Raw genomic sequence first — 15,601 nt, 5'->3', positions numbered from 1 at the left:
TTGTCATGATTTATCTTTGAATTAATTTAAAACTGAAACTCCTAATTTTTCCAACACATTTCACGCCTTGCGACGGCGGCAGTACGAGAGGTGAGAGGCGTGCGCGGGGGGACTGTGGCGGCGCGAACGAGCGAGCGAGGGGTGGGGCTGACGCAGGCCGGGGGGGGGGGGGGGGGTGTGGGAGGGGAACACAGGAGGAGGGAGCGGGAGGGGATTGTGGATTTTCCACCTGCACCGGCCCGGGCAGGCAACTTTCCCACCATCGATGGTGCTTGAAAATCGTGCAGCAAGATGGGAGGGGGGCCTCGGTGCTGCCTGCCTCACCAGGCACAATTTGGGCATTGACCGCTTGAGGCATTTTGGTACTGGCAAGTTGAAAAATGCAGAGAAGACAGCTCATCAAATATCTGTTCAGTATCAGCAGGTGACAACACAGGGTGCATACTAAATGTGAGGATCCACAATTGCAATACTGCTGATAGTGCTGGGACTGGGCCATCCACTCCGCAGTACCAAGATGTTTCAGGCTTTCAGTATATCTTATCCCTGATCTTTCAACATGCTCCAACGGTCAGTGGTAAGGTGTTCTGATGAATCTCACGGCCTGGAGGGCACAGTTCTCCTCCAAAGGAAAAGCACCAAGAAAAACACCAGGGTGAACTGCTCAGACCTCACATGCTGACCGCTGACGCTCCATATATTTTTTTCTTGTTCAAAGGATCAGATATTGTCGCAAGCCCTATGGTGACACCAGTGTATGTCTGACATTGTTATTGAAAATGGCGGCCACGATGGTTACACTTGTTTCACCAATAATCTCCGCAAGAGCAGCTACCACCTCTAAAATGGTGGAAACGTGTAGTATCCCTAAGGATGATTTCTCGGGCCTCGATTCTGGAGATAAGCTTCGCTGCATTATGACAATCTCCACAGACCCTGAGGTTCTTGAAGATCCTCAAGCTCATCCCAGGGGGGCTGCTAATCAGGCCAAAAGCAATAGCGAGCTTCTCGCTGTGCCTCATCAGCATTTGTGCCTTCAGACTCTCCTCAACATCATGCAGTGTGAAATCAAGATCCGGAATGTAGCCCATTGCCTTCATCAGCTCCTCTAACCGGTCCAACTTGTCATGAATCAAATCAAGCTGAGGATGCAATCTGTCATTCGATCTGAACTCATGCCTCACGCCCTTTATCTCGATCCAGCTATACCCAGGTGTTTTCACAACCGCATTATCTTTCATCCATCTCCTAACTCTTGAGACATCACCCCACCTATTTGCTATAGCATAAATATTTGCCAATTGTACATAGGCGCCTGCATTCTGCGGATCCTGTTCAATCAGCTTTCCAGCAGCAAACTCGGCAAATTCCAAATTCTTATAAACTCTACAAGCTGTCAACAGGGTGCCATAGGCAGAACGATGCGGTTCAAAGGGCATTGAGCGGATCATGCTGACAGCTCTCTCAAGGAGACCAGCTCGGCAGAGAAGATCCACCATACATGAGTAATGATCAACCCGTGGTTCAATTCCATATACTTCCTCCATTGTTTCAAAGCACTGCATTCCAAAATCACACAATCCGGTGTGGATACAAGCTGTCAATACAGCCACAAAAGTAATCCAGTCTGGCCGCACTCCTTCATCCTTCATTTTTCCAAACAACTTAATAGCTTTCCCTCCATACCCATGCTGAGCATAACCAGAAATCATGGCATTCCATGCAACCACATCCCTTGTGTGCATATCATCAAACAGCTTGCAAGCGTCGTCCAAGTTGCCGCATTTGCAGTACATGCTGACAAGTGACGTGCCCACAGTCGCACTCCTACTTAGTGGCAACTTCATACACCACTGGTGTATCTGCCTCCCAAATTCAACTGCTGACAGGTTACTACACCCAAGAAGCACACTACTTACCGTTGAAGCGTTTGGCTGCACAGTGGCATTGTCAACCATGGCCTTGAACACCCTCAGAGCATCACTGGCACGTGAATTCTTCACATATCCAGAGACCATGGCGTTCCATGAAACCAAGTTCCTCACTGGCATTGCCTCGAAGAACTCCATGGCCTTCTGCACATTGCCTTCATCCATGTACCCGGACACCATGGCGGTCCAGAGAACGGCATCCTCCTTCACCGGCGCATGCCTGAACCACTCCTCCGCCGCGGCCATGTCCCCAGAACACGCAAGTCCGGCAACCATCGCATTCCAGGAAACAGCATTCCTCACCGGCATGCCCTGGAACACGGCTTTGGCCTCCTCCAGAGCACCGTTCTTGGACAGCCCGGACACCATGGTGTTCCAGGACGTGACGTCCCGGATCGGCATCTCGGAGAAGAGCCTCCGCGCGCCGTCTACGTCGCCGTTGGCGAAGTGGCAGGATAGGAGCGTGTTGTAGGACACAGCGTCCGGGTGCGGAATTCGGTCGAACAGGTGGCGTGCGTCGGCGAAGCGGCCGGCCCCAGGCGCCCTGGCGTACCCCGCGAGGAGGCAGTTGTAGGTGGCCGTGGTCTTGACCCGCGTCGACGCAAAGGCCTCCTCGGCGCCGGCGAGGTCCCCGCGACGGACGGCCGCCGCGACGGCCGCGGTGTTGAGGCGGCGGCCGGCGGTCAGAATAGAAGGCCGCAGGGCCATTTCACGTTCGCCTCAGACTCGCACCAGGGCCGGAGACTGGCATGGCAGGAGGTTGGAGACGGCGGCGTCGACGCCGAACGGCCGGAAGGACGGTGAGCTCTGTGGATGGTAGGAGCCATCGCTATACTGTTGAGCCTTCCTGGCTTCCCACCACACAAACGTCATTTTCGTCCTCTAGAATTTGATTTCCACGAAGCAGTTTAACATCTATAGATATCCGAAAGTTCAGAAATAGTTTTATACATGCTTAACTTTTTTTTGAACAAAAAGATATGAATACTAGAGCCTGTACTTTAGAGGAATGAAGATGCCAAACACACTTAATCACAAGACTCTGCGTTGCAAGTTCGAAACTAGATGCACAATGCTGAGAACATCAGATTCAGACTGCTACCATACCATGTACCATTCATGTCACAGGAAAGCACGAAATACTAAATAATAACCACATTCTGTCAACGAAATTTGTTGCAGGAGCGAGATGACACAACGCACATTGGGAGACAGGTCCATACTCTTCCATAGACATGTCACTGACAAAGTGACGGGAGCACCAGGCAAGGTTACAGTTACCGAAGACTCAAAAAGAGAACGTCTGCTCTAGGATATTCTCCAATCTACTTTTTTCGACCAAAAAAAAGGAACGATAAATAAAGCTACTTGAGCTTGCAGCCGCCAAGCTGAACACAGCTGCAGATTGATCATCTTCAGTAGAAGTAGCGTCTGGACTGGCCGTTGATGCTTGATATATAGTTAGCTACCGAAAGACCTGCTGATACGCAGATCAAGTGATCAACCACTTATTACAAGCACAAGAATGGGAACACTTTCGCGGAGTATTTACTGAATGCGACAAGAACAACAAACCCTAGTTTTTTCCAGCGAGATGTATATCTATCTTCGACGCTTCTGTGCCTTCCATTGCTTCAGGACATGCTGTATGGCTTCGGTTATGCTTGCCTTTCGGTTCTCTTTGTTGTTCCAGAGTTCAGATACCACGTAGCTGCCACTAGCGTTGTACTCATTGATCTCCAGCAATGCTGTAGTCACAGCCTTGTAGACGTCTTCACCGAGCTGCTCCTTCAAGCTCACCAGTTTCTCATCCTCGTCATTAATGACTTGCTGAAAAATAACACATCACGTTAGTGTTGCCAATTTTCCATGCTGCCAGACGGCATGTTCTTGGAATGATTGATTATCGCCGTTAGACATGAGATATAAACTATTATTAACATTGATCTTGCTATTGTCAGAAAACTTGGAAAGAAGATATAAATGTGCATTTGTTCCATTGGGCATACCTCTGCCGTTGGGCCTGTGGTCACTATCTTGAAAGGATGCCAATTAGGGTCCTTCAGGTCCTCTTGCCACAACGAGCAAAGTTTAACTGCTTCCATTTCGGCGTTGTCTCCATACCTTTGCTTGCAAGCTAGAAGAAAGGGCTTCTCATCCAGTTCACCCATCCTCTTGATTCTGATGTTGCTACGAGGACCTAATAATTCCGACAAACCCTACGAAATATTCATACAAGCGCTCTCAGCCAGAGTCAAAGGACACTGACACCAAATTTGACGGAACCAACACCTAAATAAGGACAGATTTTCTGAAAATATACTGGCATATGACATTACCGTGATCAGCTCTTTCTTTGCATCTTGAATCTCATCATTGGTCATCCTTTCTTTAATAACGAGAGTTTGATTGAGAGCTTCCAGATCTTCCATCTGCTCGATTCTTTCGTTCAGTTCTGCTGTCAGCTCCTCGGAACGTTTCTTCACATCAACACCCTCTCCCTCCATGTGTTTCAACACTTCCAGTTTGCCTTTAAGTTGTTCAATATCTAGCTCCAGCTTTTGCTTTTCATCCACCTGCCTTTCTAACTGCAGTATTTTGTTGAAAGCAGCCTCCTTCTCTTTCTGTTTAATTGTGTACAGTCCAAATCAGCTTTTGGTGCATGAGAACTAAAAGAAAACTCAATATCAACAAGAAAAAGAATAGTGTACACACCTTGTGTTTCTCAAGGAGCTTTAGCGCACATTCATCAGCTTTTTGTTGCTCAATTCGAGCCATGTTGAGGGAATCATTTTCGTCAGCATTCTGCAGGGAAATTAGCACCAAAGACAAGTATCACTAAGCATTTCATAACCGGCAAGACTGTGACTGCTATTCAGAAACTTTCTAAAATGTGAAGACATATGGGGATGCATCCATACCTTTTCCCGCTCTTCCTCCAGTTTTCTTCTTTCCATGTCAGTTTGAGCAACCAATTCATTTAGTTGCCTGGATCTCCTTTGGATGTAACTCTCTTTCTCAACTAACTGTTTTCTCAGCTTATCAGTCTCTTGAAAAACTCTCTGTGTATGTTCTCGGGTAGCAGACTCCATATTTCGCATTTCTGTGAAAAGGATAAATAAGTAATACAATGAACACGATCATTTTAGAAAAATATAAACGAGTGTAACATTCATACAGCTTCCCAACCACCCATCATCGGCTTTGCTCCCAAGACGGCGACTCGGCGGCGGCGATGGGGTCGATGGAGGTCCGTGTCAGGTACAAGGACAAGACCCGCATGGTGCGTGCACACCACCCTGCCCTAGCAGCCCCTACCTTCACATGCGGTCCTGTCGTCTTTTTGATGACGGAAAGGTGAAGTTGTGATGATAGTTCGATGTTACATACAAGCACAACTTTTAATCTGGTAGTATTTCTCGAGCTCAGATAGGTTCGTGCAGATGTTACTACTTAACTGATCAAATGAGGTCCGGTGATCTAACGCCTCTGCTTGCACCTACGTCGATCTCTATTCTCTACACCTGCTGCTCTCCATCCTTCCCTTGTTGCCCTGTTGACGACCTCTCGTCGCTAGTACACTGATGGTCATCGTCATCATCGTCGCCTCCGTCCCCCTCCTCCGCCCAGTCCTTGCACACGTCGAGGAAGTAGAGCGCGCAGACCATGGCGACGCAGGCCACGAGCATGGGGATGGGCCCGAAGAGCCAGAGGAAGACGGGGCACGAGAAGTAGAAGGCCCGCGCGCCCAGCGACCAGAAGTAGCTCCCGCGGTTGAGCACGTCCGTGGCGTACCCGACGGCGGCGGCGCGCCCGCGGCGGCGGCGCCACGCGCCGGGCGGCACGTTCACGAGCACGCTCGCGTGGCTGTAGTACCGGATCGACTGCACGTTGAGGAGGAACGCCACCAGGAAGCACACCAGGATCGCGAAGAACTTGGCCGACAGCGCCGGCGCGCCCGTCGCGCCCACCACCAGCGGCGCGCCCGGGAGGAGGCCGCCGCTGTTGTCGGTGGAGGCGGCGCTGGCGCTGCCCTCGCCGCCGCCGCCGCTGGACATGAGGACGGCGATCAGGGAGCTGAGGGTGATGGCCGTCGAGGCGAGCAGCGTCGACGCCATGATGTTGTTGCGGATCGTCTGCACCGCCAGCACCGCGTGCTTCCCGGACGGCTCCTGCAAAAGGAAATCAAATTATTATTAGAACCGATAAACCCCGACGATTTCAGCTTCAATTCATCAGTTCTTGGGTTGCAGTCATGTTAGAATTTTTCTCTGTTCGTTCGGTTGATAAACAATCAAGCGGAAAGAGGTTAATGCAAACGCATGAGCATCGACGGATCATGTGGTGGGTGCATGCGTTGTTCATGCATATGATCCGAAGTTTAAGAGCACGATATGATGTACATTTGATTAAACAATGAAGAACGGGGAGAAGAAATGGAACCCGCACCTCCATGACGTGACGGACCCAGATGCGGCGGTTGATGGCGTTGACGCCGATGACGGTGGTCGACGGCCGGCGGCGGACGCGGAGGAGCAGCCACGCGTGGTACCCCGCCATCACCGCCAGCCCCAGCGGCACCAGAACGTAGTCCAGCTGCTCCGTCTTCATCCCCGTATCGCTCCCTCTGCGATAGATCAATGCCGCAGTGCTTTCCGTTCCGGAGATCGACGAGGAACGGAGGAAGACGACGATGCAAAGCGAGAGAACGGCTGGAAGACGGGCCTACTCCTCCTCGGATAAATGGGCCTTTCTGGAGTCTGGACCGAATCATGGGCCCACGGCCCAGCCCATCGCGCCGAAATGATCACATTAGCCTGCTTTCTACTTCTATAGGCTAGTTGCCTAAGCCCTTTTTCTCCGCACCATCGGCTTTGCTCCGACGCCGGCGAGCGAGACCGGAAGGCGAGGCGGGCGGCGGCGGCGATGGGGTCGATGACGATCGGCGCCAAGTACAAGACCACGCTCAAGGACCCCGGCACCCCGGGCGTCCTCCGCATGGTGCGCGCCACCCTCCCCTCCCGAGTCCCAACCCGTCCTCTCCCCTTCTCTCCCCGCCGCGCGGCTCTCCTTACCTTCCCTCTCCTCCTGGCGTGCGCGCACGGCTCGCGTGGGGGTACTAGCAGCCTCCGGGACGCGCCGCTGTTGTGGGCGGGCGTTTTGGTCGGCTGCTGGGGGGCGCGGGGGCAAATTGAATCCAGGGCTCGGTGGAGACTTGCCGCTGATTGGATCGGTGGAGGTGGAGGTGCGCGCGGGTTTGTGCTGATCAGTGCTGGGAAATCCGAGCCACCGAGTAGGGGTAGCTTTGTGGGCTACTCTCCGCATACGGATGCGGAGGGATGAACCAAGCTAATTTGTGCTTCGAGCTATACCATTGGTTACGTTGGTGCATATTCATGTATCAATGGGTCGCCTTTTTAGTTTCCTGTTTGATTATTACCGTTTGCGTTTGTGTATGCTCCGTTTCCTTTCTCAGCAACACCTCGTTGGGTCCGAATGTGATTAGTTCTGTGTCCTTTCAATTTCAGAACGACGATAGGCTCACTTTCACCCCTAATGATCCGCGCTCGGCAATGAAGCTCAATGTTGATTTCCGAAGCATTAAAGGTATGCACTTTCTTTCGTTCATAGAAGTTCTGTTGTTATGCTGGTGATTTGGCGTACAATCTAGTTAAATATACCTCATTAACTGTGGAACTGATCTTCACATACCTAGAACATATCTACTGACAAATGCAGGGTTATTTTAAATGATTTATCCTGAAATAGATGATTCCTAGAGTCAAGACAGCAATTTAAGCTGTGATAGAGTTTCATGCATACTGAAACAGTTGGATTTGTTTTATGTATGTTGCGGGTGCGATTCATGGTAATTTTACAGCTTCTCTTCCTCTGTGCTCCAGGTCACAAGTTCAACAAAGTAGATGGTAACAAACCAGCATTATTGAATCTTTCAAAAGATTCTGACAAGGTATGAGCAATTTATAGCATTTTCTGTGCCTTTCTTTTGTTGTGGTCAAGGTTAATATGAGATGCGTATGTATTTTTCTCAGGGTGGAGGCTACATGTTTGAGTTTGACAATGTTGGTAACCGTGACCTATGTCGAGACTTTGTAGGTAATGTTCATTTTGTAGTTTGTGAACGCCTCCGCCACATTTAATATTTTCTCTGGAAGAAATCTAATGCAGGCATGAAATGAAAGTAACACGAAATGCTTTGTTGTTTTCTCAGATAAACTTATTTCCTATGCCATTCACTTGAATTATAATAAATCAACTAGTTACCTCATTCTTTCCAGACCTAGTAATTGGCTAATGCTACATAAGATAGATATCAACATCATAACCAGAACCATTTTTAAGGAATATACTGAAATTTGGAATCTGGATTAATGGTTATTTGCTGTGCAAACTTTGATATGGCATTGACTCACATGAATGTTACCATATTTAGTTTCATGCATCTATTGCCCAATAAGACTCAGCAATAACTTAATACATTCTCCTCACAGCTAGGGTTTTAGGCAAACATCAAGGGGTAGTGCCCCCCCGACCAACTGCGGCTCCTGAAAACTCAGTTGCTTCTGCTGGTCTTGAACAGCTCAGTGCTGCTGAAGTGGAACGGCGGGTGAAACTGTTGCGAGAAGACAGGTAATAATCATATACCCACATTACTTCTTTCGGTTACAGAAATGTGAAGTAGTGATGATAGTTCAATATTACATTCTTTCAGATGTTTGCCTGATTAGTGAGCTTTAGTATTTTTCATTTTGTAAAACAATGGATTTGGTTTTTCTTATGCTCTTGTAGTCTTAATATTACATTCTTTCAGATGTTTGCCTGATTAGCGAGCTTTAGTATTTTTCATTTTGTAAACAATGGATTTGGTTTTTCTTATGCTCTTGTAGTCTTGTAGATAAAGAAAGTATTAGAGTTTCACCTTTTACTAGTCTCTGTTGCTTGTTTTGGTGAACTTTGCTGCAAACTGCAAACTGTGTCACATCAGAAAGCTGGTACGGTAGCATGATGCATATCGGAAATGATTAGCGTGTGTGTTACATCTTTTAAGGATTAAAATGAAGCACATAGTTTTTCTTCTATTTTGTTCTGTTTCATAACTCTGATGGTGTTTCTGTTTTGTTTTTTTTACCATTCCATTGATTTTAATCACTTTGAGCATTGTTATTGATTGTCTCTCTTTCAGAACATGTTACATATATGGAGTTATAGAAGTTATATAATTTTGTTAAGAAAAATAGGTTGGAAAAGTCTGCAAACTATTATATTGCTCAGTTCTGTTGAGTATCGTTTCCCTTTACAGTGAATTGCAGAAATTACATAAGAAGTTTGTTCTTGGAAATATTCTGCAAGAATCTGAATTTTGGGCAACAAGAAAGGTTAACTCACTTATCCTGTATATTGTTACTGCAATATTTTTTTGGGCGGTACAAGTTTATATTTCTTCACTCGAACCATTATTTCGTTATGATCTTTGCAGAATTTGCTTGATGATCAAGCAAATAAAGCATCTAAACAAAGGCCAGGCTTCAAGACTGCGATGTCAGATGTTAGGCCATCAGCTGATGGTCGGGTATGTCACATAGCCACAGAACATATTTTTATACCAGGATATTGTATATTATGTTATGGTATTTGTTATGTTCTATTCTAAGACATTGAATTTGCTGATGACTGATGGTAGCTATTTTTTTTTATACTTGCACATTTCAGACAAACAAGGTTACTTTCAATCTCACAACCGAGATGATACATCAGGTATACCTTTCTACTCTGTTGCCTTTTTATTATGAACCAATACGTATGTACTGTTTGGTAGCATCATTTTCTGTTTCCTCAACTGTTATAATAGCAACCTTGCTATACTATGCTGTAAAGTAAAAACTATGTTTAATATGTGCATTATGGAATTTCTGAACATTGTTGTTATTAAAGGCTTTCAATGGTTTGCAATCTATGTGTGAATATGTAGCAGACTCTATACCTCCACTGCTTCCTTAATACTCCCTTTGTTCTGTTTTATATGATGATGGCTACCTCAAATTTGAGCTATAAGCAACGTCAATTAAAAGAGGAGGGAGTAGCTTTCATGCGTGATGCCAGGATCCCTCATTAAGCTATTCTTACTTCTTGAAATTGTAATTTCCATTGGGTTGACGTCGACTAGACCTGATCAAAGGTAGTTGTAGTCCTGGACCACTGAAAATTGTGCTTGCACCCTAGCCATTCAGGTTAGGCTTGGTCCAAAATTGCAAGTCCATATTCCTATCTCTGGAGACAATCTTCACTGGGCTCTATTTGCCCAAGAATACTCCACTATACCTGAAGCATGTATTATTCCCGGAAGCAAGTGCTGAATTAACACGATTGTATAACTGGGTTTTGGAATAAATTGTTAATGTAAAAGTCTTAAAGATATGCTTCTTCTAACTTGTTAACGCTTTATATCCTTTTATGTTACAGATTTTTGCAGAAAAACCTGCTGTTCGTCGAGCATTTTTAGATTTTGTTCCCAAAAAGGTAAGACATATCTCTTTATATTATCAATATCTTAGCATGTGCTGTAGGAGATTCAGGCATAAAATGTTCCTATTGCTCTACGAGTGGATGCTGATTTTTTATTATGCTCTACTCTACTGTATTCTATCATCATCTTCTCATTTTATTACATTTTTCTGAGGATAGTTGACAGATAAAGAATTTTGGACAAAATACTGTAGAGCTGAGTATCTGCTTAGGACAAAAAACACTGCGGCAGCAACAGCTGAGGCTGCTGAAGATGAGGAATTAGCTGTCTTCCTGAAGAATGATGATATACTGGCCAAGGAGGCAAAGTTGAAGGTGTGGTGTTAGCAATTATTGCTGCTGCACTTCATATTTTGTTGCCATGCTTGGAGCCATTTCTTTTGAAATGATTCAATTATTGGTTGCAGATAAAACAAGTTGATCCAACGTTAGACATGGAGGCAGATGCTGGAGATGATTACATCCATCTTCCGGTGTGCTTCTTTCTTCTATTATTTTCTTATATCTACAAGACAATTGTGGTTTCTAAACTTTCTCATGTTGAGCAAATTTGCTTGCTCTTTCTATAGTACAGTGAAGTGCTTATCCTATGTTGAAACTACTGCTCAATCGTTATGTCTTTGGACACACAGGATCATGGGATTCTCCGTGATGGTAGCAAAGAGACACTTGACACTGACAGTGAGTTGGCAAAGAGGACACTGTCTCAGGACCTGAATCGTCATGCAGCTGTTGTTCTTGAAGGGATAGCTTCAGGTAGTTTTAGACTGAATCGAAAAACTGTGTTATGTCTCTTTTGTTTTCTTAAATACAATTGATTGCTCAAACATGTTATGAAACTTATGATGTTAGAGACGTCAGAATTATGACTTTGAGATCAGGGGCGGATCTATGCGTTGCCGTCGGGGTCAGCTGACCCCGACAAATTTTGCTTAATCCACTAGTACCTCTCTTTAGAAACAACACATATTCTTCTCCTATGACTAAACAATCAGCTCCGCCCTACTATGATTCTCAGGAATTCCTAGAAACATCAATAATTATTCTGCAACTGAGTAAAATGATTTCAATTATTTTGTTTGCCACCATTTGAATCATTTATTCTGACTAGTTCTTTCATGATTATACAAATCAACTAGCCTGAACCATTCGTTTGGTTTGCAAACAGTATCTTTTGTGGTAATTGCTCTGTAACTTTCTGTTGTATGTATGACTGTATTCTTTCCTGTTCTCGTTAGAGCAGATTCCTATGTTATGTTGCATTTCTGTTTCTTCATTTTCTTACTGCCAATTCTTTACTCTTATCTTTCAATCCATTAATCGATCATACTGTGTTTTGTTTGTCTTGTAGATGTGGAGCTGACTGATGCAAAGAGTGTAGCGGAAGCCCTTGCAAGGTCCAAGAAGGGTTAGAATTGCATTGGAATTCAGTCAAATCCTTTTTCACATGTAATACCTGGTGTGCTGATGAATTGTTAACTGCAGAACCACCCTCCACTTCTGTTGATGATTCTAGCCATGAGAGACTGGTGAAGGTGGCCAGAATGACGGAGATAGAGGATCTGCAAGCTCCGCGAAGCGTTCCGTATGCACCACTTTGTATAAAGGTAAAGCTTGTGCTCGTGGCTTAATAGTAGATGGACCAGCCAGAAAAGGAAATAATATATTAATTTGTCTTTTATTTTTCTTGTTAGGATCCTAGGGAGTATTTTGATTCCCAACAAGCAAATGCTCTCAGATCGTTAGGTGGCAGCAATGATGGAAGAAAAGCCCGTAGTTGCAGCTTGAGCACTGAAGAAGCGTTCCATCATTTAACGGATCAAATATCTTCTATTAAAGTTAATAAGTTGAACTATCCAGTTATTCAGTCAGATATGGCTCTTAAGGTAAATGATTTTACTGAACACTTTGATTCTATTATTACTTTTTCTTAGTTTAAACTTTCAGCGTATTGGACTCTTAGTAATAGCTGATGCAGAGCTAAATAAACTGTTGGGGGGTAGTGGTTGAATCAACAGGAATTTACAGACATAGCTTGGATAATGGTACTTTGAATACTGCAAGGCAACTTAAATCCTTTAATCAGTTCCTATCAGTTATAAGTTTCAGAGGTCCACCACCATGCAGGACTTGTGGCACTTGCAAATATGGTTCACTCCCAATCTACTAGTGAACTGGGAACGGACAAAAGTCAGTACTAACAAGGCACGCATGTTGGTGTGATCAACAGAATTAGTTAACTGTAGCCATTAGGAAGCATCTAAGGGTTTGTTTTGTAGATCTCCAGCTCCAAGAATTTTTTTGAGTTGGTCATCCCTAGCTTCAGAATTCTTGGAGTTGGAGCTGTTGGCAAATTGAGGTCATTTTGGATTTGCATGCCAGATATTTGAACCACTTTATTTTATCCTACAAAGTCTAAATCCTGCATGGACCTTGGACCTGGAGCTCAGCCAACCCTAAACTCATATGGTCTATTGGTCTCCTTAACGAGAAAAAAAAAGAACTATGTTGTTTGGTGATTCAGTCTATCTTAATTATTGCTATCACATTTCTTAATATGTAAAGTCTATTCTTCATATTTTTTAGAACTGCTGGAAACTTATAAATGCTTGACTTGAATTCGACACATGCATGATTTGCATGATGTTGTGTTACTGCTACTGTGGCTTCTCTATTCTTAAGCTATTAAATTGCATGAGCAGGAAATCCTAACTACCTAAATGGTATGGGCCTAGGTTCTTAATGAGTTGAACGAAGGGATTTCACGTTCAAGGAGACTTAACCTCAAGAACCCTCAAGAGGGTCTCCTTGGTCGGGTGCCTCAACACACGCAGGACGAGCTTATGGATGTGAGATGCTGTACCTATTCACGGCTGGATTCATTTTGTATGTATGGATACTCTTGTGCTGATAGAATCTCTGTAAACTATCTATTTTTCTCAGCACTGGACGGCTATCCAGGAATTGCTACGCCATTTTTGGTCATCATATCCAATAACAAATGCAGTCCTTTATAATAAGGTATATCTCCCCCGTCATTATCAGTGTAAACTGAGTGCAATTCCGGTGGAAATTAGTACTATCTGCTTAGCCTATAATCATTTTGTGGTTATATTTTTCATCTCCCAAGGATGTCAAGAAATCTTGAATTCGCATCATAAGTGCAAACTTAGCCGGTCTGTAGGACTAGATGAAGCATTATAATTGTACATCCTTTATGTTTCTGCTGTTAGATGTCTTCAACAGCTCAGTTTATTTTGCATGCTGCATTGATATGGTAGAGTACCATCACTGAAAAATAGCACTTTAACATTGTGCTGTACAGCATATTATCTGTAGGGGTACTGTGAGTTTGGAATTCCCGAGTTTGTTAAGGTTTTTGTGCGTACTTTAGTTACCAGTTTTGGTAGGCTAACTAGCCAGTAAGACTGATGTCTATGTTACACTCTGTCAAACACTTAAAACATCCTGAAAAGAAGCTTGAGTGTGCCGTATCATGCTTTTATACTCTTTTCTGGCAAAGCAAAGCTTCACTGCGGACATGCATTTCTTTGTAATGCCAGTTGCTTAGTTGTTATTCTACTTGTTTTGAAGGTTCAAAGAGTTAAAGATGCAATGACACAGATATATCAAAAGCTGCAGGTAAATCTTTGTCAGCACGTCTATCCTCTGTCTCCCTTCCTCTTCCCTGCTTAAATCTGTAAAACCTTGTCATATAAAATGGGTTTATATTCGAATTGCCTTTGAGCTCCTTTTCTATGTATTCTTGTTACCATGTCATCAGAAGGGTTTCAGTTAAATGGTTGCTTGAGAATAACGTGTCAGTTGTGCAACTTGTGTCATGCAGGCTATAAAGGAATCAGCGCAGCCTGATGTAAGGCATGAGATATCTCGGCTAGTAAAACCAATGACTCAGGTCCTCAAAACATTCCCCTCACTACCATCTACCAAAGAGCATTGTTTGAATCTCAGTTCTAAGGCTCCGTGTATCCCTGTGAAGTTTTCTCCCTTGGAGACGGCAGCACAGCGAACTGATCATGTGTTGTTCTTGCAGGCCTTGGACGCTGCCTTCAGCCATGATCTGGAGCAGCAGCAGAAATCGGCGAAGGCCGGGAACAAACCCAACGGATTTTGAGCCTAGGGAGACCGGTCTGACCTGACCTTTATGGAACGAGAGGGCGGCCGTGCCCTAATATACAAGAAGAGCTTCTGTAGCCGGCATTGTTGCCGTCTATGGTCCTGCGATTATGGAGGCTTCTGCGATTTTGTTCCTTCTCTCTTGAACTGCTGGAGGCGTCTACAATTTGCACCCCAACCATTGATGTATCTCTCATGTGTTGTTTATAGCTGAGTGAATAGTGACTTGTAACGGCTGCTGCTGCCAATTTTTGCCAGGACGCGTTGTACACAGCCTTCTTGGCTATTCGAGATAGAACCAACTAATGCCATTTTGATTCCTCCCGTTCTTTTCATGGCCGCCGGGTAGAATTTCATGTTATCCACATCCATCCACCCCCGTTAGGCTAGCAGCCAGCATGTATGAAATCATCAGTGGCGTTCTGCCTTTTCTTTCTTCCTTTTTTTTTTGGCACAGGGACATGGACTTAGGATTTGAAAAAGAAAAAAAAAAGGTTCAGAAGATACTGCGCCGAGCGCACGAACATAGAACTGTCATCTCGATCTCGCGCACCTCGCGGGGTTTTCCATACCTTGCAGTCGTTGCTCGCTGTGGTGTCTTGGGTCTTGAGACGACGAGGCATCGAAGATCGATGGACAGGCAAAGGTTGCTGTTTCCGGACGAGACAGGATTAAGCACTAGGGCCGTGCGTCCTTGGCGCTGGCCGCTGGGTGGCTGGTGGCAGGATTGTCGTAAGGCAGGGGCCCACACCCTCCACGGTGATTGCTTGCGAACAGAGATGGGAAAGCCGGAAAGGTTGTCTGTATGTACTGTATCTGTAGAGAAAAAATAGGCAAAGCAAAAACGGATGAAAAAAAAAACATGATTTATATATAGCACGCCCAGTGGGACTCGAACCCACAATCGCCTGATTAGAAGTCAGACGCCTTATCCATTAGGCCATGGGCGCCGCGTGTTGGATTCACAGCATGAAAAATCCATCAGCGGA

The 15,601-nt window shown here is 45.1% G+C and overlaps 4 protein-coding genes and 1 non-coding gene across 7 annotated transcripts; 1 reads left to right on the top strand and 4 right to left on the bottom strand.

Moving 5' to 3' along the window:
* Window positions 1–175: 175 nt before the first annotated feature.
* Window positions 176–2,696, bottom strand: LOC112897239 (pentatricopeptide repeat-containing protein At4g16835, mitochondrial). The gene has a single exon (XM_025965495.1). The coding sequence runs from the start codon at window positions 2,637–2,639 to the stop codon at window positions 807–809; it is 1,833 nt and encodes a 610-aa protein (XP_025821280.1). The 5' UTR covers window positions 2,640–2,696; the 3' UTR covers window positions 176–806.
* Window positions 2,697–3,108: 412 nt separating this feature from the next.
* LOC112897475 (factor of DNA methylation 2-like) lies at window positions 3,109–5,032 on the bottom strand. The gene is made up of 5 exons (XM_025965776.1): window positions 4,853–5,032; window positions 4,647–4,736; window positions 4,271–4,555; window positions 3,941–4,150; window positions 3,109–3,761 (listed from the first exon to the last, which is right to left on the bottom strand). The coding sequence occupies exons 1-5, from the start codon at window positions 5,030–5,032 to the stop codon at window positions 3,534–3,536; spliced, it is 993 nt and encodes a 330-aa protein (XP_025821561.1). The 3' UTR covers window positions 3,109–3,533.
* A 417-nt stretch (window positions 5,033–5,449) lies between these two features.
* On the bottom strand, window positions 5,450–6,542 carry LOC112896863. The gene is made up of 2 exons (XM_025964986.1): window positions 6,381–6,542; window positions 5,450–6,103 (listed from the first exon to the last, which is right to left on the bottom strand). Exons 1-2 carry the CDS (start codon window positions 6,540–6,542, stop codon window positions 5,450–5,452), a joined length of 816 nt encoding a protein of 271 aa, XP_025820771.1.
* A 247-nt stretch (window positions 6,543–6,789) lies between these two features.
* On the top strand, window positions 6,790–14,947 carry LOC112897796 (general transcription and DNA repair factor IIH subunit TFB1-1-like). 3 transcript variants are annotated; one of them, XM_025966190.1, is made up of 20 exons: window positions 6,790–6,932; window positions 7,460–7,538; window positions 7,835–7,902; window positions 7,985–8,048; window positions 8,444–8,582; window positions 9,253–9,328; window positions 9,430–9,522; window positions 9,663–9,707; window positions 10,413–10,469; window positions 10,635–10,790; window positions 10,883–10,948; window positions 11,108–11,231; window positions 11,827–11,883; window positions 11,961–12,082; window positions 12,170–12,361; window positions 13,211–13,324; window positions 13,419–13,496; window positions 14,070–14,117; window positions 14,323–14,391; window positions 14,530–14,947. In XM_025966190.1, exons 1-20 carry the CDS (start codon window positions 6,858–6,860, stop codon window positions 14,608–14,610), a joined length of 1,803 nt encoding a protein of 600 aa, XP_025821975.1. In that variant the 5' UTR covers window positions 6,790–6,857; the 3' UTR covers window positions 14,611–14,947. The 3 variants fall into 3 exon arrangements, 2 of the variants coding, with proteins under 2 accessions (XP_025821975.1, XP_025821976.1); XM_025966191.1 differs by having other exon boundaries at window positions 6,810–7,313; XR_003229743.1 differs by lacking the exons at window positions 14,070–14,117; window positions 14,323–14,391; window positions 14,530–14,947 and having other exon boundaries at window positions 13,178–13,324.
* Window positions 14,948–15,489: 542 nt separating this feature from the next.
* Window positions 15,490–15,562, bottom strand: TRNAR-UCU. The gene has a single exon. It is a non-coding gene; the product is annotated as a tRNA-Arg (tRNA).
* Window positions 15,563–15,601: the final 39 nt, after the last annotated feature.

Source organism: Panicum hallii, chromosome 6 (genome assembly GCF_002211085.1).
Source record: "Panicum hallii strain FIL2 chromosome 6, PHallii_v3.1, whole genome shotgun sequence".
Lineage (NCBI taxonomy): Eukaryota > Viridiplantae > Streptophyta > Magnoliopsida > Poales > Poaceae > Panicum > Panicum hallii.
Note: the sequence above shows the minus strand (reverse complement) of the source record. Positions and strands in the feature narration are given on the sequence as shown.